The 27,602-nt window shown below is 33.3% G+C and overlaps 1 protein-coding gene across 14 annotated transcripts in view; it reads right to left on the bottom strand.

Annotated features, from left to right (window-relative positions):
* Positions 1 to 1,303: 1,303 nt before the first annotated feature.
* Positions 1,304 to 27,602, bottom strand: part of LOC126883330 (uncharacterized) — a 63,242-nt gene continuing 36,943 nt past the window's right edge. For 10 of the 14 annotated variants that reach the window (XM_050648715.1, XM_050648716.1, XM_050648717.1 and 7 more), the window contains 3 exons: positions 19,970 to 20,020; positions 12,363 to 12,389; positions 1,304 to 1,622 (listed from right to left, as the gene is read on the bottom strand). In XM_050648715.1, coding sequence (XP_050504672.1) covers positions 1,534 to 1,622; positions 12,363 to 12,389; positions 19,970 to 20,020 — 167 coding nt within the window. In that variant the 3' untranslated portion in view covers positions 1,304 to 1,533. The remainder of the gene's footprint in view (positions 1,623 to 12,362; positions 12,390 to 19,969; positions 20,021 to 27,602) is intronic. The other 4 variants (XM_050648719.1, XM_050648724.1, XM_050648729.1 and 1 more) reach the window with 1 other exon arrangement.

The following is a 27,602-nucleotide window of genomic DNA, read 5'->3' as shown; positions in this document are numbered from 1 at the left end:
TGAGTCTCTTACCTTACAAGAAGCCTTGGAAGCTCAAAAATTAGATGAAGAGCAAGGTAAGATCGTAGATTCCCAAAGAGGTGATTTACTTTACTGAAGCCATTGACCGTGGTATCTTAGATCCAGATGGTACGAATGAACTTTTAGCGCCTTTAACTCGTAGCCTATCAATTCCTGAACTTGTGAAACAGGGACTATGAGATCCCAGTAGTCATAAAATTGTCCATGCACAAACTGGTGCTCATTCAAGTATTAACATTGATTAATGATTATCTACACAGGAGGTAGTTTTTAATCAATATTGCAGGTACACAGTGTTTAAAAATTTACGCAGAAAGAAGCAGAATGAGATTTTACTGTGAAACAGGTAACAAATAAAAAGCCGAAAAACCTTTGAAGCGTGATTGATCTGACAACGTCGCATAACCAAAATTTTCGATCGGTCTGACCTTCGCTCTTTCAGATATATCTGTCGACTTGTAATAAGTTGTGCTTTTCATTCGAGCAATATGCGGATTGTCTTAAATGTGGCAAAATTATTTCCGCAAATTTCATTTATAATATAGATCAGGGGTTCCCAACCGGTGGTACACGTACCACTGGTCGTACGCGGGAAGATTTCAGGTGGTACGCGTTGGTAAAATAAGCAATTACGCTGATCCTCTGTCTGCGAATGTGCCACTGCGGTCTGTCGGGTCGTGTACTGCTTTCTTCGCTGTCATCATTTTTTGACGAAAACGAAATATCTTCAATACCAGATTTGGTTGCTGATATAATAATTAGTCCCTTGAGATCTCTTCCAGAAAGTTTTAATAAATATTTCTCTGAAGATTATTCCAAACTTGACTGGATCAGAAATTACTTTGCAGGAACCCCACCAAATTAGCTGGAATTACAGGAAACATTCATCGACCTAATAGAAGACAGTTTTAAAGAAAAATTCTTAATTGACTTCTGGATGGGATATAAATCCGAGTATCCAATGCTCTTCCGGCAAGTTATGCTGTTTTTGATGCCATTTATCACTAGTTACTTGTGTGTGGCTGGTTTTTCTGACTTATGTGTAAAAAATAAATATAGAAACAGACTAACAAGTACATATTGAAGAGGACTTTTTCACTATGTTTTTGTATAGCTATGAGTAATAAACTGTAATGTGCATAATTGTCTTATTTTTCCTTTATTGTCAAAATTTTATTAATAAACGAATTTTTAAATAAAAATGAGAAAGCATAATTGACAACTATTTGTATTTATTGTTGTCTTGATAGTCTTGGAAAAGTGAATGAATAAGTAAATAATATAAAGTTATATTAGTTATTTAATTAAAATGAAACAAACCAATAGACATGTTTCTGAGAATAAATATATTATTTCTAAAAAAGTAGGATCAGGAGGAGCTTCCTTCCACTTTATGCCTCCTTCCCCCGGTATTTGGTGGTACGCCAAAATCTTCGAAATATTTCAAGTGGTACGCAGTTGCTAGAAGGTTGGGAACCCCTGATATAGATGTTCAAGTATTATGTAGTTAAATTAATAAAACAGGAAAGCTGCAACACTTATCAAAAATATTCTTTGAGTGTATTCCAAAATTGACGCACTTGAAGTTGTAGATTCAGGTTCTGTAAAAATATTAGAAGTAAGTATTGAACGATTTTAAATAATAACTGATATTATTATAATAGTGAAAGACAGTTTATATTTCCTTTTGATTTAGAGGTGGTTCACCATCCCTAGACAGCTGTTTCTGTCTTTAGATATCTTCAGTGGGGCTACATGAATACCTCTGAATCGAAAATAAACAAAAATGCGTATAAGCAGAATTATAATAGTTATTTATGAAACAGTTCGTGAAGTATGCTTTTGGCGAACGCACGCGATGTTTAGAGCACGAGCGACAGCGGGGCGAGTGCTATACATCGCGTAAGTTCGCAAAAAGTACTTCACGCACAGTTTCATACAATATTTTATCTACGATAAACAAATAAAAAAACTGTAACTCTTCGTCACTGGAATTCATTTCTATTCTACAATTTTTAGAACTTTAACATTTAAAAATTCTAACTTCCTTCAAACCACAATACTGTCAAAACTATTGTAATAATTTATTGCTCACATGCCATCACCATGACAACGTAAAAGTTAATTATATTTGATTATATGAAAGTGTGCCAAAAAACAGTGCGAAAAAGTAAATCCCATTTAAAATACATTGTTACTTCACGCACACTTTAAATCCTTCACGCACTGCTATCTATAATGACAGTTTTCACAAACTAAAAACTTATACATATAGTCCAGTCGGGTTAGACGAATAACAGGCCTAATCTTGCATTAGGAGCTGCCCCAAATTTAATTTTTCTTATCTTTAGGGAAGGTCAATAGTAGTATAAATTTAAAATGCCGACTGCATTCCGCCGTTGCGTTAGCCGTAATCATGATTTTAACCGAGAACTGTTTTTGCTCAATAGCTCCGCCATTTTCAACTTTTTGACAAAAAGTATAACAACTAAAATTGTTGAAAATATGATTTTCTATCATTTCTATTGTTACAAATTTTTCGTGTCGTCGATATTTTCCGAGTTATGGCGGAAAATAGTGACAGTTAGAGCATAATTATTGAATTATCTCGTTTATTATTAGTTTTACGACAAAAATGTTCCTATACAAAAACAGAGAGAATTAAATTCTACATGATTTTGATTTCTTTCATTTTTTTGCTAAAGTTAATATTTAACGTAGTACGTATGCGGAAATGGCGCGAGCGTAAGACCTGATTGATTTTGTAGCAATTGTTTTTGTTCAATATCTACGCCATTTTCAACTAAAATTGTTCCAAATATGATTTCCTACAATTTCTTTTTAACAATTTTTTTGATGCGGTTGATATTTTCCGAGTTAAGTGGGAAAATAGTAAAAAGTGGTGGGGGAACATAATTACTGAATTGAATCATGTTTCCGAGCTGCCCCAAATTTTATAATTTTATCCTTTAGGGGAGACCAATAGTTGTGTAAATTTAAAATCTCGACTGAATTCCGCGGTTGCATTAGCCGTCATATTGATTTAAAAGGAGAACCGTTGTTGCTTAATATCTCCGCCATTTTCAACTTTTCGGCAAAAACGGTAGGAACCAAAATTGTTGGAGACGCAATTTCCTACAATTTCTTTTCCACAATTTTTTTATGCGATCAACATTCTCCGAGTTAAGGGGGAAAAAGTGGAAGGGGAGGGGAAGCATAATTATTGAATTGTCTCATTTAATATTACCTTTACGACATAATTCTACATAAACAAAAATAAAGAGAATTATATTTTATACAATTTTTGAAACTTCCAATGAAACACTAATCAAACTAAGTACATAAAAGACATAAATAATAACTTATATGCATTAAGTTCACTTAATTTTATTAACTAGCGGGTTTTATTGGTTGAATTTGTCTTTTGATAATTAAGATTCATGTCAGCTAACATATTTTAACATTTCAACATTTTTTTTTTTAATTTTGGACCCTGTTGGGGAATATCCCCATTCACCCCCCCTCGTAGACCTGTCACTGGTTCTCTCCAAAAATTGTAGTAAATCGTAGTTGCAATAATTTCAGTCCTTACACTTTTTGTCGAAAAGTTGAAAATGGCGGAGATATTAAACAAAAACCATTGCTATAAAATCAATCTGGTCTTACGTTCGCACCTTTACCGCATACGTATTACCTTAAATATTGATTTTATCAAAAAAATTAGAGAGATCACTATTGTACAAAATTTAATTCCCTTCATTTTTGTATGGGTTCAAATTTGTTGTAGAACTAATCATAAACGAGATAATTCAATAAATCAATGATTATCCTTTAACTGTCACTAATTTTCCCATATAACTCGGAAAATATCGACCGCACGAAAAAAATTAAAATAAACGAAATTATAGAAAATCGCATTTTCAGTAATATCGGTTTTAACACTTTTTGTCAAAAAGTTGAAAATGGCGGAGATATTGAGCAAAAACCGTTCTCGTTTAAAATCAAGATGGCGGCTAACGTAACGGTCAAATTCAGTCGAGATTTGAAATTTATACTACTATTGACCCCCCCCTAAAGATTAGAAAAATAAAATTTGGGGCAGCTCGTAATGCAAGGTCAAATGCTATCCCGACTGGGTTATATGAGATAGAGTAGGTAAACATAATTTTATAATCCACTTTTAGGACGCTCCAGCAACATCTTTTAATAAAAAGATGCAGATATAAAAAGGAATGAATCCCTCGAATTGGCTGTATACCATAATAAAAATTACTTAAGAAGTAAGAAATCTTCCTCTGTAAATGGTATATAATTTATGTAAAAACTGGTTCTAAAAAAGATCCAAGTTGGAATCAAAGTAGGTACATCACAAAGTACATCACAAAAGTTTTCGGACTAATCCGTCCATCCTCAGGTTATACTCCGGATCCAAAGCAGCTGAAACTAGCTACAGAGTTAGGTCAAATGACCTTTCAAATATAATATTTGGGCCATCTAGGCTACATTGAAAGCGACAATAAGTCGATGTTTAATATTTTTTTTAATTAAAATAATTTTAAAATTTCATTAGTAAGGTTATTTGACCTAACTCTGTAGCTAGTTTCAACTGCTTTGGATCTGGAGTCTAACCTGATGATGGACTGATTAGTCCGAAAACCTTTGTGATGTACTTTGGTTCCAACTTGGACCTTTTTAAAAACAATTTTTAAATAAATTATATACCATTTACAGAGGAAGATTTTTTACTGCTTGAGTAAAATATGAAAAGTCCAGATGCAACATTTATTAAAAATAATAAATAACAATTTAAATCTAAAGACAGAGACAGCTGTCTGGAGATTGTGCATCGCCTCTGAATCGAAAGGAAACTGTATTTCATTTTCACTTTTATCTTTCAGGAGGAGGTGGGGTTCAAAAAAGGATTTGTCACAATAAATCACATGTTAAGATGTTGGTGTCATTTGAAAACTTATTTTAAATCCCACATGTTAATAACTAAAAGTTTGATCAAAATAATTTTTGTCGTATGGTTTTTCACATATTATTATGAAATATAGGTAGCGGAACAAAACAAGTTTTGTCCACTATAAGTAGTTAATCAGAAAAAGGTTTAGTCACAACCAGCCAATCACAGGACAACATTCGCCCTACCCATGATGCTGTGTTGTTTGAGGTTAGGAGTTTTCACAATGTTTGGTTCAGCTTCATTACCGTGTCGCAGAGCTAGTAGTGTTTAATTTAATAATAATTAGGATGAGTGAAGTTATTGAGGACTCTTTTGTAAGTGTGGAAGATGGAAATGATGGATCTAGGAAGAGGACTATAAATCCACGAAAGAGAGAATTGGCAAAGAAGAAAAGACTAACCCAACCTAAAGGTTACAATACCTTCAACCCGTGCTCACATTCCTCTAAAAGGTTTTCGTGTAAAATCTTTAATCCCAGTGATTGTTCTTATGTGAGGAAAAACTTGCTATCTGTACCCAATAAAACTGAATAGGACAACTTCATTTCAAGTCATGTGTCCCTTCAAAACATTAAAAGAAGAAGGCCAAGAAATACAAGCAACGAGGCACGGCCTAACTCTTGTTCTGTTGAGTACACTTTGATTAAGCAAAACACAAAAATTATAAAGGTATGTAAGAGGTTCTTTATGTCAGTGATGATAATCAAACCTACCAGATTAAGCAACATTATAAAATGTATTCGTAAGGGGAACATCTAAATGAGAATAGGGGGGGGGGCGACTGCAAATCAGCGAAGACAGCTAGCAAAAAGGCGCGTATAAGAGATTTCATAAAAATGTTAATAGGTAAAGAAACACATTATTCTAGAAATAAATCAAAGCGCATATATTTGGATCAGGACATGAATATCACAAAATTATGGAAAATGTATAATAATTTACAAGATGAAATCTCGAACAAAGTATCAAAAACGATGTTTCGAAGAATTTTTCAAACCTTTAATATTGAATTTCGCTCCCCAGCGTCTGATGTGTGTAGTTATTGCTACAAAATAAAACATTTCATCAAAACTACAAAGGATCCAGCTAAGAAGATTGAGTACATGACCAACAAGCGAGTTCACGCGATTCGTGCAGCAGCATTTTATAAGGCTATGAAAAAAGAAGAGTCTGGTTCACTCACTATGTGCTTCGACTTACAGCAGATGCAACCGTTATCAAAATCACCGATTCAGGAAGCATATTACTCTAGGCAAATTGGATTATACTGTTTCTGTGTTGTTGGAATTGACGGAAAGGACCCGACATTTTATATGTGGACAGAAGATGAAGCTGGAAAGGGTTCTACTGAGGTCTCTTCAGCTCTTTTGCAACAACTTCAAAGCCTTGATCTACCTGAAAATGTTACATCAATCAGACTTTTTTGTGATGGGTGTGGTGCTCAAAATAAAATCAATTTCGTTTTGCATACACTTATGCTCTTTTTGATCAAAACTAAGTCCAAAGTAACAGACATCAAAATTACATTTCTGGTGAGAGGACACAGCTTTCTTCCTGCCGACCGAGTGTTTGGACGAGTGGAAAAATTGTTGCGTAAACAGCCAACTATCATCCACAAAGAAACCTACGTCGATGTATACAAATCAGTTGGGACAGTAAAACTACTGGGGGAAGATTGGAAAAAGTCTTTCATCAACAGAAAAAGGCTGCTTTAGGCATCTGGACGGTATCTCAGACTACAAGAGAGTTTTTATAAAAAGAGAAGTTGTTAATCGACAAACTAAACTCTTGGTCAGAGGCCTAATGAACTTTGTGTTTGAATGTGAGACGGAGGCATGGAAATCTCTTCAAAAGAAAGGTTGGCCTGCTAAAAAATGTGCCTTATTAGAGATAGATGAGTTGCCACTCGGTCACAGCATACCTCCAGCCAAAGAGAAAGATGTTACAAGCTTTTGACGCAGATATTTGGGGAAGAATGGAAGGACGATCAAACACTATATTGGTATCTCCGTATCGTTTCTAACAACGTCCCTGGAACAGAAGAAGCTGACCACGATGAAGAAAACTGTGAGTGTCTAGAGAAAGATGCTGGTATGAACGTTTGAGTTTTGAATTTTATACATTTAGGTAACTTTTGATTTTATACTCATAAATCATAAAGGTATTGCTGATTATATCAAATTTGTTGTTTTGTTAAGTTCATTTTTTGACCTATACCTATCTACATGATCAATCAAAAGAGGATTAGTCCACATAGAGTTTATTCAAAAGAAATTTAGTCCATACCGGTCGATCAAAACGCGTTTAGTCCATTGAATAATCCTATTTTTTTTTATAAAATTAGCACATAATATTTTACTTTTATATTTATGTTAAGTGTCCAGAACTACCAATCTATCATTAGAAAAAAAAATTGTCATAACCACAAACATGGAAAATAAAGAAATAGTTTTTTTGATTTTCTGAACATTTTTCTAGTTGTGACAAATCCTTTTTTGAACGCCACCTCCTCTTTTACTCAGATTTTTGAGTACTAGGAACTATTTTTCGGACTTTTCTCCTAGACAAATGAAGCGGAATGTGACTGCATATTGCCTGCCTTCTTTATTCGTCGTCTCTTGTGTTATACATTGTAAAAGTCAGAGATTAAGGATGTTACCAGAAAGTAGTTCCACGAAAAGTTTTCAGATTTAAATTATGATTTGTTATTTTTAATAAATTTTGTATCTGGACTTTTCATCTTTTCTTTAAGGGATGTCGCGACATCGTCCTAAAAGTGGATTATAAAATTATTTTTATAATTCTGCTTAAATACGCAGTTTGGTTTATTTTCGATTCAGACCCACTGTTCATGTAGCCCCACTGAAGACATCTAGAGACGGCAACAGCTGTCTGGGGATGGTGAACCATCTCTAAATCGAAAGGAAACCAAAACTATCTTTCACTTTTATCTTTACTCAGATTTTTGAGTACTAGGAACTATCTTTCGGACCTTTTCCTAGACGAATGAAGCGGAATTTGACTGCATATTGTAGAGTCCTTTTCTTCTTCTTTATTCGTCGTCTCTTGTCTTATAAATTTTAAAAGTCAAAGATTAAGGATATTGCCAGAAAATAGTTCCACTTTTCATCTTGTCATTATTATAAAAATTGATAACGGGTAGACCTAGAAACATCAGGAGAAATACCACAAGAATGGCTTTTATCCACCTTTGTTATTATACCAAAAAAGATGAATGCCAAACAATGTAGTGATTACCGTACAGTCAGTTTGATGAGCCATGTACTGAAAATATTCCTGAAAATTATACACACTAGAGTACACATAAAACTGGAAATGGACAAGAGAGGCGTTGTTTGCACTGAACGTTATGTCTCAAAGATGTCTTGACATAAATCAAGATGTATTCATGTGTTTCATAGATTATGACAAGGCCTTTGATAAAGTGCGGCATGATCATCTAATCAGACTCCTGGCAGAAAAGAATTTAGACAAACGAGACATCCGACTAATAGCAAATATGTACTATAATCAGAAAGCAGTAGTGAGAGTAGAGAATAATACCACTGAAGAAATTGAAATAAAGCGAGGTGTGAGACAAGGGTGTATACTGTCACCAACCCTGTTTAATCTCTATTCCGAAGACGTAATGAAAAGAACACTCTCTGAGCAATCCATAGGTATTAAAATAAATGGTGTTAGATTAAACAATCTGAGATTTGCCGACGACACCGTTCTGATCGCAGAAACACTTGAAGAGCTACAGACATTGGTGAATAAGATAGCAGACTGCAGCGAAGAATATGGACTAACTTTGAACATAAAGAAAACTAAATTTATGGTAATATCGAAATCAACAAGAAATGTCCAAAATTTATATTTACACAATGAAATTATCGATCGAGTTAGCAAATACAAATATTTAGGCACTTTTGTAAATGAAGACAATGATAGCTCAGCAGAAATCAAAATAAGAATAGAAAAAGCCAGATCCATATTCACTAAAATGAAGAGAGTGTTCTGTGGAAGAGATTTGAGCCTTGAAATGAAACTTCGCCTGATGAGATGTTACGTACTTTCTGTGCTGTTCTACGGAATGGAGTCACGGACGCTGAAAAAGATTGTTATCAAATAATTGGAGGTATTTGAACTGTGGATGTATCGCAGAATCTTGAGAATATCATGGACGGAGAGATTCACAAACGTCGAGATCTTGAGAAGAATGAATAAAGAAAAGGAAGTCATATTTACGATCAAGAAACGAAAACTGCAATACTTGGGACACATTACAAGAGGCGAAAGATATGAACTGCTTCGAATAATTATGCAGGGGAAGATAGCAGGAAAAAGATCCATAATAAGAAGAAGAAACTCCTGGCTAAAGAATCTACGGGAATGGTATAGCTGTAGCAACAACGAATTGTTTCGGTCAGCAGTTTCGAAAATACGTATAGCCCTGATGATCGCCAACCTTCGGAATGAAGATGGCACTTGAAGAAGAAGATCTAGAAACACATGTCAGAGGATGGTAAGAGACTCGAATTAAATCGAAACGCAACTATTTTATTTTAAATTCGAAATTCTGTTAACTTCTCCATCACAAAAATATAAAGGTTTGTTATGTTATACAGGGTATTTACAAAGTTATAACCAATTTTATATGAAAATCGTAACAAGTTTAACTCCCTGTATAAATAAAAATAAGCAAAACAACAATGGTTTATTAATGCTATAATTTTTAACGTCTTGTCCAAATTGTCAAGTATGGTCGATATTGCTAATTTTCTTTATATCAAATACAGGGTGAGTCAAAACGCAAGTACATTATTTTCTCAGTAATTTTAAATGGAACACCCTGTATTTTATATCACTACTGAGAAGTACCATTACCGTACTTTAATTTTTAGATAACATTCCCTATGTCTAAATTTATTAGTTTTCGAGATATTTTCATTTTTCAATGGACCAGTAGCGTGGCAACCCAAATCACCATAATTTAATAAACTGGACTGATTTTTTCTGATTACGTTAATAATGAAGTTTATTTTACCTCCAACAACAAGGGACGAGATGAAAAATAGAATACAAAGTGTATTTCGATGTGTTAATTTACAAATGGTCCTTAGAGTAAGTAGCTCATTCAATGATCGTTTTTAGGCGTACATAAATGTGTTATAATATGATAATTTTGAACACCTTATGTAATTAAATATTAAAAATATTTTATTAAAAGTAGCTTCTAATTTTTTCAAACATGTTTTTTTGCAAAATGTATTACTGATAAATTATATTTCGTTCTTTATTTGTTACATTGTTACATTTACATACAAAAGTAGTGTTTAATTGTATTCACAAAATATGGTATTTTGTGTTTGTGTGTTTTTTTGTAAAATTTATTACTAATTTTCTTTGTTTATTTGTTGCATTTACATAAAAAGATAGTTTTTAATTGTTTCAAAAATGTTGCATGTAGTGGTTGTGTTTTTGTTTGTAAAATGTATTACTAATAAATTATTTTTATTTCTTTATTTGCTACAGTGTTACATTGATTACCGGATTGATAATCGGTAATCTTCAATTGCCAATTCATTCATGACTTACTTAAAATTTAGATAAATTTAAACACCTAAAATAATTTGCTCTGAAAAATGAAAATATCTCGAAAACTAATAAATTTGGGCATAGACAATGTTCTATAAAAATTAAAGTACGTTAATGTTACTTTTCAATATTGATATAAAATACAGGGTGTTTCATTTAACATTACTGAGAAAATAATGTACTTGCGTTTTGACTCACCCTGTATTTGATATAAAGAAAATTAGCAATATCAATAATTCTTAAAAATTTTAACAATAAATAAAAATATATGGCATTAATAAACCATTGCTGTTGTGCTTATTTTTATTTATACAGGGAGTTGAACTTGTTACGATTTTCATACAAAATTGGTTATAACTTTGTAAATACCCTGTATAACATTACAAACCTTTATATTTTTGTGATGGAGAAGTTAACAGGATTTTGAATATAAAATAAAATGTAGGGTGTTTCATTTAAAAAAACAAAAGTTAGGTCTGCCACTGTGTTATCGAACACCCTGTAACATTTTAACTAATTTTGTAATGTGAAGCTCAAAGGTGGCTAAAATTTTTGTTATTAACTTCTATTGCTATCTATTACTATAGCAGAGCTATTGAGCTTTACCCTACTAATCAATCACCCTGAATATTAATTTGTCTGGACTAAATTACAGTCCTGTTTATCTTATTACTATCAACATTCACACAGTGTTGCCAAAATGAATTTTGTTATTTTGGGTGTAAATTTTTTCCACGGATCTCCGAGGGTACAATACCCTCGGAGATCGCTGGGAAAATTTACACTCAAAATAACAAAATTCAGTTTGGCAACACTGTAACACTGCAACATAATATTTGTAATTTAGTCCAGACAAATTAATATATTTTTTTACCAACAAAAATGAGATTTTTTAACCAAATAATGTTTCAAGTATTATGTGCAAAATAATTATTAATTGGGTTCTGCTAATGAGCTTGCTTTTTTGTCATTAAAGTAGAAAAAACTTTAAAATTTATTCTCGTATATATCCGTCCACTAATTCGGAATGATTAATGGGTTGTTAAAACATTTTATCTCTAGCGGCTTCTGGAATGACAAAATATCGAATTTCATTGATAAAATGCGCATATCCCACCGATCTTCACTTCTATCATATTGTGCATATAAGTATATATTTCATGTTGTTCTGAAGCTATTTACTTGTGGCATTTTTATAATAAACTATTTTTAATGGGAAATAAGCCACAATTTTACCAAAAAAATGATTTTATTAACGTTTCGAAGCCCAATTTTATTTTATATATAATTCATGTTATTTCAATTATAACGGAGTTTATCTGTAAGTATACCGTATTTATTAATTTTTACCATATTCTATGGCTAACCCGGATTTTCGATAACCCGAATCGGTCGCGGTCCCGATTAATCCGAGTTATCGAGGTTCCACTGTACTTAATATCCGTACGGTTCCACTCGATTTTTTTTAAAAGTCCTAAAAATAAATATATTGTGTGTAGTATTTTTAAAAGTGTGGTTGAAATAATGTATCACTCAACACCCTTTCTATGAAAGATTTGGGGAGTTGTGTGGGCCACCGATAGAGGGTTGATGTAATGTAGTTGAAAACTGGTCTACAAAATGTCCCCTTACAAATAAATTTGACGTGTTTTTACATATTTTTAGATTTTCTGTAGGGACCAAATTATAGATGGTGGTATCTTTTCAAATTGACACACTGAATGTTTTTATAAGGCATGAGTCTAACATAAAGCGAACTAAATATTTCAACTTACGTATTGAGGTTGGAGTCTGAGAAGTACCTAAAAAAATTTGAAGAATATATTACATATTTCTATATATAAATATACATATGTGGCATTTTGTTAAGCAAATGGAATAAAAGCAGTTAAGACAGTTCCGTACCACCCTCAAAGTAATTGTGTGGCGGAGCGTAGTGTTCAAATAGTAAAGAAAAATTTGGAAAAAGCCCTGTTGACTATTAAGGAAGAAGAGATTAATAAACAGTTTGTTATTTAGAAAATTCAAAACTTTCTATTCTCTTATAGAACAACGCCTTCAACGGCTACAGGGATTTCTTAGAGTGAAAGTATTTTTAAAGTTCGTCCTAGAACTACATACATTTATTTTAATATGTTGAAACCTTCTGGCCATAACAGTAAGCACTCATAGTTTTCAATCAATAGTGGGCATACCTTGTATATGTTACAGTTCAAGTTGATTCTCAGTTAGAGTTGACTCCAACTAGTTGGAGTCAACTCCAACTGAAACGAGCAGTAAAAGTTGATTTTAAAAATTTAAATCAACTTTTACTAGTTGGAGTTGACTCTTCCTGGATCGATTCAGTAAATGTTGATTATACGAGAATCTCAAGTGCATTTTTGATGAGTGTGCGTTTCTTTGTTTTGACCGTTTCAACTACTTATTAGTACAGTCTGTAACGTCGCCCCCGTTAGGTAAATTATTCTGATTCGATTTTTTGCACAAACTTACTCAAAGAAATACATCCGTTGTTTAACCAATTTTTGTTAATCAAATTCACAAAAATAATTTTTATCTACTCTATCTCATATTATGTAAAGCAGCGGTTCTCAATCTGTGGTACATGTACCACTGGTGGTACATATCATTATTTGCGGTGGTACACAAAACACACAAAAACTTAAAATAGTAGTACATAGTAAGTCTTGATTATACAATCTAAAAATATAGAAATATAATAAAAGAAACTTTAGATGGTCAATGACTCAAAAAGATTGAGAACCGCTGATGTAAAGGTTTTATTGTGTGAAAATTGTAAATATAGATAGCAGTACATGAAGGGTTTAAAGTGTGTCTGAAGTAACAATGTATTTTAAATGGGTTTTACTTTCTCGCATCCTTAACTTTCGCCTTCGGGAGGAAATCAGACACGCCCTTGCAACCGCAACTGAAATGCTCACAAAACAGCGACCACGGAAGCAAAGATGGATGACAGAGGAAATATTGGATTTAATGGATGAAAGAAGAAAATGCAAACAGCACAAAGCAATGTACAAAGTATTAAATAGAACCATTAAACAAAAAATAAAAATTGCAAAAGAAAAAGGATAACAGAACAATGTGAAGAAATCGAAAACTTATATAAAAAACATGATGACTTCCATCTGTATAAGAAACTCAAAGAATTCACAGGCACGACATATTCACAAGGACCAAATAATCTAATCAATGCAGAAGGCAAACTGATTTCAAGCCCTGAAGAACAAATAAACATGTGGGAAGGCTATATAAAGGAACTCTTCTATGACATCAGAGAACCTCCTACATTAAATACCGGAAATGACGAAGGTCTTCCAATACTGAAGTCCGAACTGGAATATGCTATACGTCAACTAAATAACAACAAATCTGTAGGAAAAGATGAAATACCAGCTGAGCTATTGAAGTTAATCAACGAGAAAAACTTAGACCTTCTTCTTGGACTATTTAATAATGTTTACAATACAGGGACTATCCCTAAAATATGGCTTGAATCAGTCTTCATACCACTGCCTAAAAAGAAGAACGCCAAATTATGCCAGGACTTCCGCCTTATAAGTCTATTAAATAACATTATGAAGCTTTTCTTGCGTATCATACAGAGCAGAATATATTATAAAAAATGTGATGAGGTCACCGGTCAAGAACAATTTGGCTCCAGGAAAGGTATGGGGACACGAGAAGCAATATTCTGTCTTCAAACTCTGGCACAAAGATACAAAGATCAGCAAGCAGACCTTTTTATCTGTTTCATAGATTTTGAGAAAACGTTCGATAGGGCACAAGACCTTGATAGAAAGATTGAACGACATCGGAGTCGACAAAAGAGATTCTAAAATTATAGAGGCTATTTATTGGAATCAGACAGCAATCATAAAGACCAATGGTAATACGTCAAGGCCAATTGAAATACAACGAGGTGTTAGACAGGGTTGTGTGCTATAACCCATACTTTTAACGTCTACTCTGAGGTAATATTTGCGAACTCTTTATCGCACTCTTCAGAAGGAATCAGGATAAACGGTCAGAGAGTAAATAACATCCGCTATGCAGACGACATAGTATTAATGACTGATTCGGACCATAGTCTGCAGATACTGTTGGATAGGGATACTGAGAGTTGAGAAACTCTCAGTAACTACTGAGAACGGGTTACTAATCGCGGCAGGTAAAGTAACATTCTTCTTTCAATACAACAAAGTGTTACTTTACTGCCGAAAATGAGGGCAAATGAGTACAATAATGAATGATTTTAGTGAACTTTGGCGATAAACAATGATTTTAAACAAATTCGCAAAAATAATTTTTTCACTTCGTACAATTTTTTTTTAGATCCTTTGGGCCTTTTTTTCTCTAAAATTGACTGTTGTCGAGTTATTAGCGACTTAAAATTTGAAAAACGCTAAAATAACCATTTTCAAGGTTTAATAACTCGGTTAAAGATAATTATTGTGAAAGTCGAGCGAGCGGCCGTGGAGTAACGGCATAATCGCTGGCCTCATACGCCAGTGCACGTAAGTTCGAGCCCTGCCAAAGACAAACCATTTTCATTTACAATAATGACACGAGCCGTCTCAACTTGCCTCGGAGAGCACGTTAAGCCGTCGGTCCCCCTGGGCTAGTGTACATCGACACTAGTTACTTGAAACAGGGTTAAAGATGTAATTGGCGCCGGAACTGTCCGAAAGGCAAAAATGCCATACGATAGTATATATTATGAAAGTCAGAAACTAAAAAAAATCAAAGATTAAAGCTACCTCTATACGATCCTGAAGAAGTTTTTGTCATTATTTCATTAATAAGATATTATTTTTAATTATCAACAATGAGCGCTAAGCGTGTATTGAGGCGGCCGTCAATGTGAGTGCGAGTGAGATTCACCATTGGACGGCCGTAATGGTGCATCTCTTTAGCGCTCACCATTGACGGCCGCCTAATACATACTTAGCGCTCATTGTTAATAATTAAAGATAACAGCTTAGTAATAAAACAGTGACAAAAATTTCTGCCGGATCTTGTAGAGGGGGCTATAAACTTTGATTTGGTCACTTTCTGACTTTCATAATAATGGATTTTAACCGAGTTAATAAGCCTTGAAAATGGCTATTTTCGCATTTTTCAAATTTTAAATCGCGTATAACTCGACACCAATCAATTTTAGAGAAAAATCACAAAATACCTTTTTTTGCTCAGAATAACCCAAATGATCTAAAAAAATTATTCGAAGTGAAAAAATTATTTTTGTGAATTTGTCTAAAAAAAATTGTTTAAACAATTTATCGATCAAGGTACTGCCTGGCACCCAGTAGATTTGTTATAAGGACCTCTTTTTGAGTAAGTTTGTGCAAAAAATTCGAATCGGAGTAATTTACCTAACGGGGGCGACGATACAGCCTAGACTAATTTGAACATATTCAGTAACATTTAATTTCTAGAATCGGCTGTTTGTGTGAATCAGAATCAACTTTTACTAAATTGCATTGGGAAGAGTATACTTTTCCTAGTTGGAGTCTACTTTTACTAGTAAATGTTGAATATAAATCTTCATTTTATATTTATAATCAACTTTTACTGAAACCAGCCGTTAAAGTTGACTCCAACTAGTTGGAGTCAACTCCAACTGGATAATCAACTTGAACTGTAACATATACAATGAATGAATGTGAATATATTAAAATCAAACAATAGTACATAATGTATGTATTCGACTCGCCATTGGTCACTGCGTGTGCCACCTTTATCGCGAATGCTATATCGCGATTCTATTGGAGGATTCTATTGTATTATATACAGTGATGAGCGCGCTAATAACTGGCAAAATAACGCAGCAGATGGAAAACTTAATAGTAGTAGTAGTAGTAGTAGTCAGGGCCGTGCGGTGCTATGATGCGGTGAGGCGGTCGCATCAGGTAGCATCACAAGGGAGGCGGCATAATTAGTAAAATAAAAATACATCAAAATAATCATATGGATAACAAAGGGTGTGAAAAATAGAATATTTGAAAAATATCCGATGGCTTGTGTCACTCGAGTTTAAACAGTAACCATGCTACTTTGCAAACTTAGTTTTAAAAGTGAAAGCGTCTTCTTCTACAGAAACAACAGCCTTCTCTTGTATTATACAAGAACTTTACACTTTTTTTCTGGTTCCACAAAGTGTTGTTTAGTTCTGAAAAACCATGTTTTTCAACTAACTCTAAAACCGTTAAGCGATACTAGATGGTCAAGTCGAATAGATGCATTGAAACCTTTAAGATTTCAATTTTGTGAAATATATGATGCCATATTCGAAATAATAGAAGAAGTCAACAAAGATACAGAAACTAAAGTCCAAGCACGAGGATTAGCAAAAAATATTAAAAATTATAAATAATTTATATGCAGTAAAATTTTTGGGCATGATATTTTATTTGATATACATAAATTCAGTCTCGAAGTTGTTGCTTCATGTAACTATAAATTTGTCAGATTGTGTAAAAAGGTTGTCAGAAACAATAAAAAAAATCATCTGGCTATGACCAAACGAAAATTACTGCTAATGAAATTGCAGAAAATCTTGATATAAGCTCCGAATTTCCAGGGGAAAATGAAATTCAAGCAAGGAGAAAAAGGGTCAATTTGATTACGAAAAATCTATGGATGAGTTTTAAACAGAAGATAGATTTAAAATAAATTTTTTCATCTATATTTTAGACATTGCCATTAATTCCTTGATTGGTCGATTTTCGCTACTAGAAATTCATAAATAAATAAATTTTAATGATATTTTTAAATTGAGCGAAATAAATGATAAACCACTAAAAAATTGTTGTATGAATCTTCATTCAGTACTTTCAATAGGGCTTTTCATCGATTGTCATTTGTTTCGAGCTTCTGTCATGTGTCACATAATATTAATATATCTACGTCATACGTCTTTGGTTTGTATCATGGGTATATATATATATATATATATATATATATATATATATATATATATATATATATATATACCAATAACGTATTATGGGTATATATATATATATATATATATATATATATATATATATATATATATATACCAATAACGTACGACGTAGATATATTAATATTATGTGACACATGACAAAAGCTCGAAACAAATGACTGTGAATGAAAAGCCCTATAGAAAAAGAATCGAATATACAGGCAAATGATCTTCTATTCTATTAATAAAATAGAAGAATTGCGTGATATATCCCAAATGATAACATACTCCATATGAAACCTTTAGTAGTTTTGAACTATTTCTGTTGTATACCCAAATGTAGTTGTATCGCTAAGAATTTTATTAACACTCCCTGTCTCGGTAGCTATTAGTGGGGAAATAAGTTATTCAAAATTAAAAATTATTAAAAACTATTACGAAGCTCCATAAGAAAAACAAAACTAAAAAAATTAGCACTCGTTTCAATAGAGTCCTCACTAGCTGCTACTTTAGACTACACAAATCTGATTGACGAATTTGCCAAAATTAAAGTCAGAAGGGTAAAATTGTAATTTTTGTAAATGTTATTTAATGTTAATACGTAATTCATTTAATTTAAATTATGTTTTGTTTTTAAAATAAAAGTGTGTTCATTTTGTGCAGTTGCATTTAATAAAAAAAAAGTTAAGTTTTAATAATATTTTTCTACAACCGTGTTAAAAATGTAATTTTTAGCACTCCATACGAGCGTTAAAAATGATACTTTAAGGCACTAGTGCTTTAAAAAATGTTGAAGGCACTGCAGTTCGTATTGACCTTATATGCAATTTTGATATAATGTCAAAAAAATATAAAAATGGAATGTCAGTCAAGTTCAAGTAAAAGTTTTTGTAGATATTGTCCTGTAATTACGTTTGTAGAAAAAATATTGTATGATATGCGTGTTAAAAAGTACATTTTTAAGGCACTCATGTGAATTGCAAAACTCGCTATCGCTCATTCTGCAAACTTTCACATGCGTGCCTTAAACGTGTACTTTTAACACTTATATCATAAATAACTATTAAGGGGCGGCATTTTGAAAACTTGCATCATATTGAAAAGATGTACCGCACGGCTCTGGTAGTAGTAGTAGTCTTCCGTTTTATACCGCTAACGCGGCTTTGGGATTATAGCAGGGTAGTCTGCTATATCTAGGGCCTACGATATACAAAGAAGGTAACAGGACCAGTGCTAAGCTTCAACCGCCTATTATTACCCCTGGTTTTATCCAAGGTACTCATTTTATTCAGGCTGAGTCGACCTGTAGCCTATAGACATTTTAAAAATGTCTAGATGTTCTCGCTGGCGCTGGGTTTCGAAACCCCGCCTACCTACGTGGACGTCAGACATACTACCGCCTGAGCTCTCCGGGCACTGAAAACTTAATACATTGTGAAACTAAAAGGGATGAAATTAGTGGAGGTGGAAATTATCGATAAAAACGTCTAAATTAACATTACATTACATAGGTTCCCACCTTCAAACGTCTATGACAGGAGTACTTTATAAAATTTTCTTATCACAGTGAGAGTTGTCATACTCCTCCGATACGTCTGAAGGTGGGAAACTATGTAATTTAATGTTAATTTATACGTCTATATCGATACTACCTGGGACATGAAATTACGATTGGCAGGGATAACCAGGTTCATGAACTGAAGAGAAGAATCGGTCTTGGGTAGGCAGCATTTGGAAAACCGAGAGAAACTTTTAAAAGTGAGTTGCCCACATGCCTAAAGAGAAAGGTATTTGATCAGTGTGTCCTCCCAGTCTTGACGTACGGATCAGAAACACTTACTTTAACTAAAGTCTCGGCTACCAAACTAAGAGTCAGCAGAGAAGAATGGAGCGGTCAATGTAAGAAATAACTCTGCGAGACAAAATCAAAAACGAAGAAATCAGGAGAAGAACAAAGGTGACTGACGTCATCGAAAGGATAGCCAGGTTGAAGTGGAGATTATCAGGACACATAGCCAGAATGACAGATGGGCGATGGACAAAGAGGTTATTAGAATGGAGGCCAAGAGAAGACAAAAGAAGCGTCGGTCGACCGCTTACAAGATGGACTGACGATTTAAGAAAGCTAAATAAAAACTGGATGAGAGCTGCGCAGGATACATGGGGTTGGAAACGAGGGGAGGAGGCCTATGTTCAACAGTGGATTTTTGAGGCTGGATGATGATGATCTATAATTTCCACCTCTACAAGTTTCATCTCTTTTGATTTCACAATGTATTATGTTTTCCATTTTTGCGTTATTTGGCCGATTACTCTAATAGCCCGCTCATCACTGTATTAATGTTGCATGCAGATATACGTTAACTAAAACAAATAAATAAATGCGTTTGAAATGAATAAAATATTTCAACTTACTTGAGCTGTGTCCGGGATCGGGTTTGGATGTTGTCGTTGTACTAGCAGCACCTTAAAATAAATGAATGTATAGAATAATAATACAGTGCGTCCATAAAGTAACGCATAAATTCATTATTTCTTAAACCGGACACTTTAAGGAAAAATCCCGAAACTGGTCGATTTTTATTTTTAAATTACGATTTTTTGGCATATATATCATACTAGTGACGTCATTCATCTGGGTGTGATGACGTAATCGATGATTTTTTAAATGAGAATAGGGATCATGTGATAGCTCATTTGAAAGGGTATGTAATTCTTTATTCAATAATATAAACATTAATATAATTATTGATACACGGTGTCCAAAAAATGTTTTTTTAAATTAAATTAATTGGTGCAAAAAGATGAATGTATGCAATTTGTTTAATTCTAAATATATTTTATTGGTGCCAGAAAACATAAAAATGTTTTATTTAAAAAATAAACATTGATTTTCGCTTAAGCGTAATGTTAAACTTCCAAGAGGCAGGTGGGTGGCAGCTCTAACATTGAATTTAAGCGAAAAGCAATATTTATTATTTGTCAATTAAACATGCATTCCTGTTTTCTGACAAAAGTAAAACGAATTTTGAATTAAATAAGCTACATACATTCTTCTTTTTGTCTCAATTAATTTAATTAAACAATTTTTTTTGGACACCCTGTATAAATAATTATGTTATTGTTTGTATTGGTAAATAGAGAATTAATTACCCTTTCAAATGAGCTATCACATGACCCCTATTCCCATTTAAAAAAATCATCGATTACGTTATCAAGCCCAGATGGATGACGTCACTAGTGTGATATATATGCCAAAAAATTGTAATTTGAAAATAGAAATCGACCTGTTTCGAAAATTTTCCTTAAAGTCGCCTGTTTACGAAATAATGGGCGTGATGACGACATCGATGATTTTTTTAAATAAGAATAGGGGTCGTGTGATAGCTCATTTGAATGGTAATTTAATTCTCTATTCAGTAATATAAACAATAACATAATTACTTACACAGGGTGTCCAAAAAAATTTTTTTGAGTTAAATTTTTTGACATAAAAAGAAGAATGTGTGTAATTTATTTAATTCAAAATACATTTTACCGCTATCAGAATACAGGAAAAAAATGTTTATTTAACAAATAAATATTATTGTTGGCTTAACTTCAATATTAAAGTCGCGTTTACATGATGGCAATTGGCGAGACAATTGTCATTGAACAATTGTCATCACGTGGTTGCGGATTGTCGGAGGCCAATCCAGTTGAAAGAGAAGATGTTTACACGGGGCCAACTATTGCCATGGCAGTAGACAGCTAAAACATGGCCGACTGCTCGTCATCTAGAGGGAACTGGCAAAAAACAAGACAGCACTACTGGCCTACACCGTTCACACGGCGCCAATTGTCGCGACAATTGAGATTTCGAGTGGTGGGGGGCTCACTGGGCGCAGCTCATTGTCCTTAGTCTACTCCCTGAGACAACTGAATTTTGGGCCAATTGTGAGGGCAGTTGGCAAGGCAATTGGCCTGAAGTGTTTACACGAAGACAATAATTTCATGCCAGTCAGTTGTCTTCTGACAATTGTCTCGCCAATTGCCATCGTGTAAACGCGACTTAAAGCAGCCTCCCACCTGCCTCTTGACAAATTGAACATTTAATTTAAGCGAAAAGCAATGATTACTTTTCAAATAAACATTTCTTTCTGTTTTCTGAGAGCAGTAAAATGTATTTTGAATTAAATTAATTTCGTACATTCTTCTTTTTATGTCAATAAATTTAATTAAAACTTTTTGACGCCCTGTATAAATAATTATATTATTGTTTATCTTACTGAATAGAGAATTGAATTTCCTTTCAAATGAGCTATCACACGACCCCTAATCTCATTAAAAAAATAATCGATGACGTCATCACGCCCAGATTGGTCACGTCACTAGTATGCTATATATGCTAAAAAGTCGTAATTTAAAAATAGAAATTGACCTGTTTCGGCATTTTTTTCCAAAATCGTCCATTGTCGAGAAAATTATTTTATTCCAACCTTTACGTGCTCGCTGTATATGTATACAATTATACAGTGAGCACGTAAAGGTTGGAATAAATTCATTTTCTCGAGAATGGACAACTTTGGAAAAAAATTCCGAAACAGGTCAATTTGTATTTTGAAATTACGACTTTTTGGCATATATATCATACTAGTGACGTCACCCGTCTGGGCGTGATGACGTCATCGATGATTTTTTTAAATGAGAATAGGGGTACAGTGATAGCTCATTTGAAAGGTAATTTAATTCTCTATTCAGTAATATAAAAATTCATATAATTATTATAAAATTATAAAATAGGAAAAAATATTTATTTGATAAATAAATATTGTTTTTTGCTTAAATTCAATATTAAAGCATCCATCCACCTGCTTCTTGACAGTTTGAACATTTAATTTAAGCGAAAAGCAACGATTATTTTTCAAATAAACATTTTTTTCTGTTTTCTGAGAGCAGTAAAATGTATTTTGAATTAAATAAATTACATACATTCTTCTTTTTATGTCAATAAATTTAATTCAAAAAAATGTTTTTGGACACCGTGTATAACTAATTATGTTAATGCTTATATCACTAAATAGAGAATTGAATTACCTTTCAAATGAGCTATCACACGACCCCCATTCTCATTTAAAAAAAATCGTTGATGACGTCATCACGCCCAGACGGGTAACGTCACTAGTATGATATATATTCCAAAAAGTCGTAATTCCAAAATAAAAATTGACCTGTTTCGGAATTTTTTTTCAAAGTTGTCCATTCTCGAGAAAATTAATTTATTCCAACCTTTACGTGCTCACTGTATATACATTTTCCCTGTAATAATATTTTTCCTAGATAGGTAAGTTGTCATTGTATACCGTGTGAACCTGTATTTTTTTCTCAAAGTTCGGAACACGCTGTGGAATATTCTAGCATTTATAAAATGTTAAAATTAATACTTAATGGTAACCTTAGGCTGTCTTAACATTTTGTCTTTTTATTTATTTACTGATGTTCTATAATGAAAGAGATAAGTCCTTTTATATTACAAATGAAATTTGCTATTTGGTCTTGAACAATATGATTCCAAATCTCGAGAGCTACTGTTTCTACCTCTTGTGAGGTTCTAGGAGGTGGCAAACGCTGTCGTAGTCTTCTGTCAATTATGTCTCACAAATGGTCGATTGGGTTAAGATCTGGACTATGCGGTGGCCAATACAAATGTCGCAAAGATTTAACTGTTGTAAATTTTCATTTACGATTCGTGCAACGTGAGGTCTTGCAGTATCGTAATCGTGCATTAGCAAAAAATTGTTATCAATATAAGGAGCCGATAGCATGGTAGCTAAGTCCTTCGCTATGTAAGGTCACTCCTTGAACACACTCATCGCGAGTCAAATTCCTTGTAGCGCGTACCATTTCCACCAAACAGCAAAAAAAATACGGACTTAAATAATAAATCTACCAATTCTTAAAACAAAGCAGACACTTTTTGACTGTTAACAATTTGACATTTATCAAATTGTTATTTTATCATAGCTTACTTTAGGCTTGTTTATTAAACTAAGAAAATATGGATTTATTGACGAAAAACATGGCTATTTGTGAAAGTACCTAACTTTTTTATTTTCCAATATAATTGAATGAATCAAAAAGCAAAAATATTAAGAAAGCCTAAGGTCACAATCAAGTTTTAATTTCAACATTTTATAAATGCTAGAAAATTCCACAAGGTGTTGCGAACTTTTAGAAAAAATCACAGTCTCATTTGTACACCCGGTACATAGTGACAATTTACCTGTCTAGCAACAATATTCTTACAGCGATATTGTTAAAGTATAAGCCTATAAAATATTTCAAAAATCATTTAAATTGGACAACAGGTTTAGAAAATACGAGCCATAAAAATGTCCTATTTTTTAGTTTGTGCGTTAATTTTGCTGCTTAGTGTATCTTTTTCTGTTTCATAGACCTAGAGAAAGCGTTTGATAGAATCCAATTAAAAGATGTGATACACCTTCTATATGAGAAAAATTTACCACTGGATATCACAAAACTGATAGAAAACATATGTGTAAGAAATAAAATAGAGATGAAAGTCAATGGAATAATAACAGAACCCATAGAAACAAACACAGGAATCCGGCAAGGAGATTCACTAAGTCCTCTACTGTTTAACATAATATTGGATGCAATAATAAAACAAGTGAAGAAAAAAAGAGGGTACAAAATGGGCAATAGAGAGATAAAAATACTCTGTTACGCTGATGACACCGTGTTAGTAGCAGAGTGCGAAGACGACCTACAAAGATTATTGCACGAGTTCAACATTAACGCAAAAGAAATGAATATGAAAATATCAGTCCAAAAAACAAAAAGCTTAGTAATTGCCAAAGAACCAATAAGATGCAAATTGGAGTTAGACAATCAAATTATACAACAAGTAATGACTTTCAAATATCTGGGAATTAATCTATCAGCCGACAACAATATCGAAGAAGAGGTAAAAGACCAAATAATTAAAGCCAGTAGAACGGCCGGATGCCTAAACGACACAATTTGGAAAAACAAACACCTAAGATTGGAAACAAAGGCCCGAATATATAAGTCAGTTATTAGGCCAGTTATGACTTACACGGCCGAAACATGACCAGATACAAGCAAAACACGAAGACATCTGGAAACCAACGAAATGAAGATCTTAAGAAGGATTGCTGGAAAAGGACTACAGGATAGGGTAAGCAGTGAGGAAATCAGACGCATATGTGGAGTAGACAATATAAATACCTGGGTAAAGAACAGAAAAGAAGAGTGGAATGAGCACATAAGCAGGATGTCTGAATCAAGGATAGTAAGAATAGCCAGGGACAAGTCACCGTTAGGCAGGAGAAGTATAGGACGCCCAAGGAAAAGATGGAATGACAACTTAGGGGCAGAATGAAAGGCACCGTTGAAGAAAAACAGGCAGTACTGCCTATATAAAAGAAGAAGAAGAAGAAGAAGTGTATCTTTTAGTCAAATAAAAATGAAGCAATAGCCTTAGTATCAGCTAATGTGATAAACGGGATCGGTCGCAAAGCGATGAAGGAAAATAACTATTTCTAACTGATGTAATGTAAATCAGTGGTACCCACCACAGCCAGTGAAGGTTCTACCAAAGAATATAAATATAGCTAATCAGTGTATACAGGGTGTTTGGTAAAGAATGGGCCATAACTTAAATGTAGATTCCTGAGGTTAAAATAGGTCGATTTAAGCTAACTTACTTTAGTACAAAAGTTGATAATATCCGAAATACAGATTGTCAAAATTAAAGTTTTATTTTAATTATTTTTGAATATTTCCTGACAGGCATGACACAACAACACGAAATTTACTAAGTGGTACTGGTGCTGTACATCCTACTAAATCATGTTAAACAAATGTTTCTGGCTACTACCAGAGGCGTACGACGGGGGAACGTGAATGGTTGACCCTTCCCAAATTCTACGCCACTGGCGGAATTTCTATATTAGTGCAATTTTGTGATTTTCCAATACTTTCTATGTAAATAACATACTCTTTATTCGTAACGATAAAGCCATTAGTTTTCGAGATATTTGAAGCTAAAAACGAAGGAACAAATACATTAATCAAAATAAGTGTGCCTTTTCATGTTTAACTTCATATATCTCGAAAACTAATGACTTTATCGTTACGAATGAAGAGGATATTATTTGCATAGAAAGTATTGGAGAATCTAAAAATTATGCTAAAATAGCAGTTCCATTAGTGGAGTAGAATTTGGGAAGGGTCAACCATTGACTTTCCCCTGTCGTACGTCTCTGGTATTAACCACAAACGACAATTTAACATAATTTAGTAGGTTGTACAGTATCTACACTTTCTGTCAAGTACCATAAGGATATGTCAAATAGTTTTATAGTACCGGGCACACATAGTTCTTAAGGTTTTAAATAAAGAATAAATTAACTAAAAAAAAGACTACTTTAAAATAATTTGACATGTCAATGTGATACTTGGCAGAAAGTGTTGGCACTGTACGCCCTACTAAATTATGTTAAATAATCGTTTCTGGCTACTACCAGAGGCGTACGACAGGGTAAAGTGAATGGTTGACCCTTCCCACATTCTACGCCACTGATGAAACTGTTATTTTAGCATAATTTTTAGATTCTCCAATACTTTATATGCAAATAATATACTCTTCATTTGTAACGATAAAGTCATTAGTTTCCGAGATATTTGAAGTTGAAAATGAAAAGGCACACTTATTTTGATGAATGTATTATGCTCCTTCGTTTTTATCTTCAAATATCTCGAAAACTAATGGCTTACTCGTTACGAATAAAGAGTATGTTTTTTACATAGAAAGTATTGGAAAATCAAAAAATTGCACTAAAATAGCAATTCCGCCAGTGGCGTAGAATTTGGGAAGGGTCAACGAGTCACGTTCCCCCGACGTACGCCTCTGGTAGTAGCCAGAAACGTAGGTTTAACATAATTTAGTAGATTGTACAATACCAGTACCACCTACCAAATTTCGTGTTGTCCTATGCCTGTCAGGAAATATTCAAAAATATATAAAATAAAAGTTTAACTTTGACACCCTGTATTTTGATTATTATCTACTTTTGTACTAAGGTAAGATAACTTAAATCGACCTATTTTACCCTCAGGAATCTAAGGTTAAGCTATGGCCCATTCTTTACCAAACACCCTGTATATTCGTTGGTTCTACGTTTATAACGAGTCGCTGACTGCATATTAAAACTACCCTAATTCAGGGAATAACAAAAAAAGGTATAACAAAATAACTTCTCAGTATATACCAGTGCAGAAAGGAAATGTTAACAAACACGTAATTTTTGATCAGGGCACCACAAAATAACTTTCTGGAGGCATCACCAACGTCATTAGAAGTGATTCCGATACTCTATATCGGTATCTACTTTATATAATTTGTATATGTATACAATCACCGCCACCAAAAATGTTTGATTTAAGTTTGACAATTTATAACTTTATCATCTGTACTCCGATTTTCAAGATTCGTGAATCAGTTTGTAGGTACATGTATTGATGTCGTTTATTATTATTGCGGTAATACAATTTTTTTGCCTAGATGACATTATACGACGTGAATGGAAACGTTGTATTTTCTACTAATTTTAAAACATTCTGTGGAATAATTGGAGGGCTGATTTTGTTACATACTCCTTTTGTATTATCCAGAGGTATCCCTAAGATTTTGTTTTTTGAATTACCCAAATATCTCTTTTCTTGTAAAAGCTGTAAATAAAAACACTGCTTTCAAGGTTTATTTAATTAAACATATCAAACGTACTAACATTAATAACACAAAACAAAATTAACAACAAAACAAAACAATTCAATAGCGGTTATGTCCACCTCTCGCAGCAACGACTGCTCGCAATCTATTTGGCATCGAATAAGATGTGTTATCCTTGTTTGGGGAATAGCCCGATATTCCTCAACCAGGGCTACATAATTGTACCAAATTTTCTGGAGGCCTAGGATGACGCCGAATAGCTATTTTTAGTTCATCCCATAATACCTCAAT

The sequence above is a fragment of the Diabrotica virgifera genome, chromosome 4 (genome assembly GCF_917563875.1).
Source record: "Diabrotica virgifera virgifera chromosome 4, PGI_DIABVI_V3a".
NCBI classification, from domain to species: domain Eukaryota; kingdom Metazoa; phylum Arthropoda; class Insecta; order Coleoptera; family Chrysomelidae; genus Diabrotica; species Diabrotica virgifera.
This window is presented reverse-complemented; position numbering and strand designations above follow the sequence as displayed.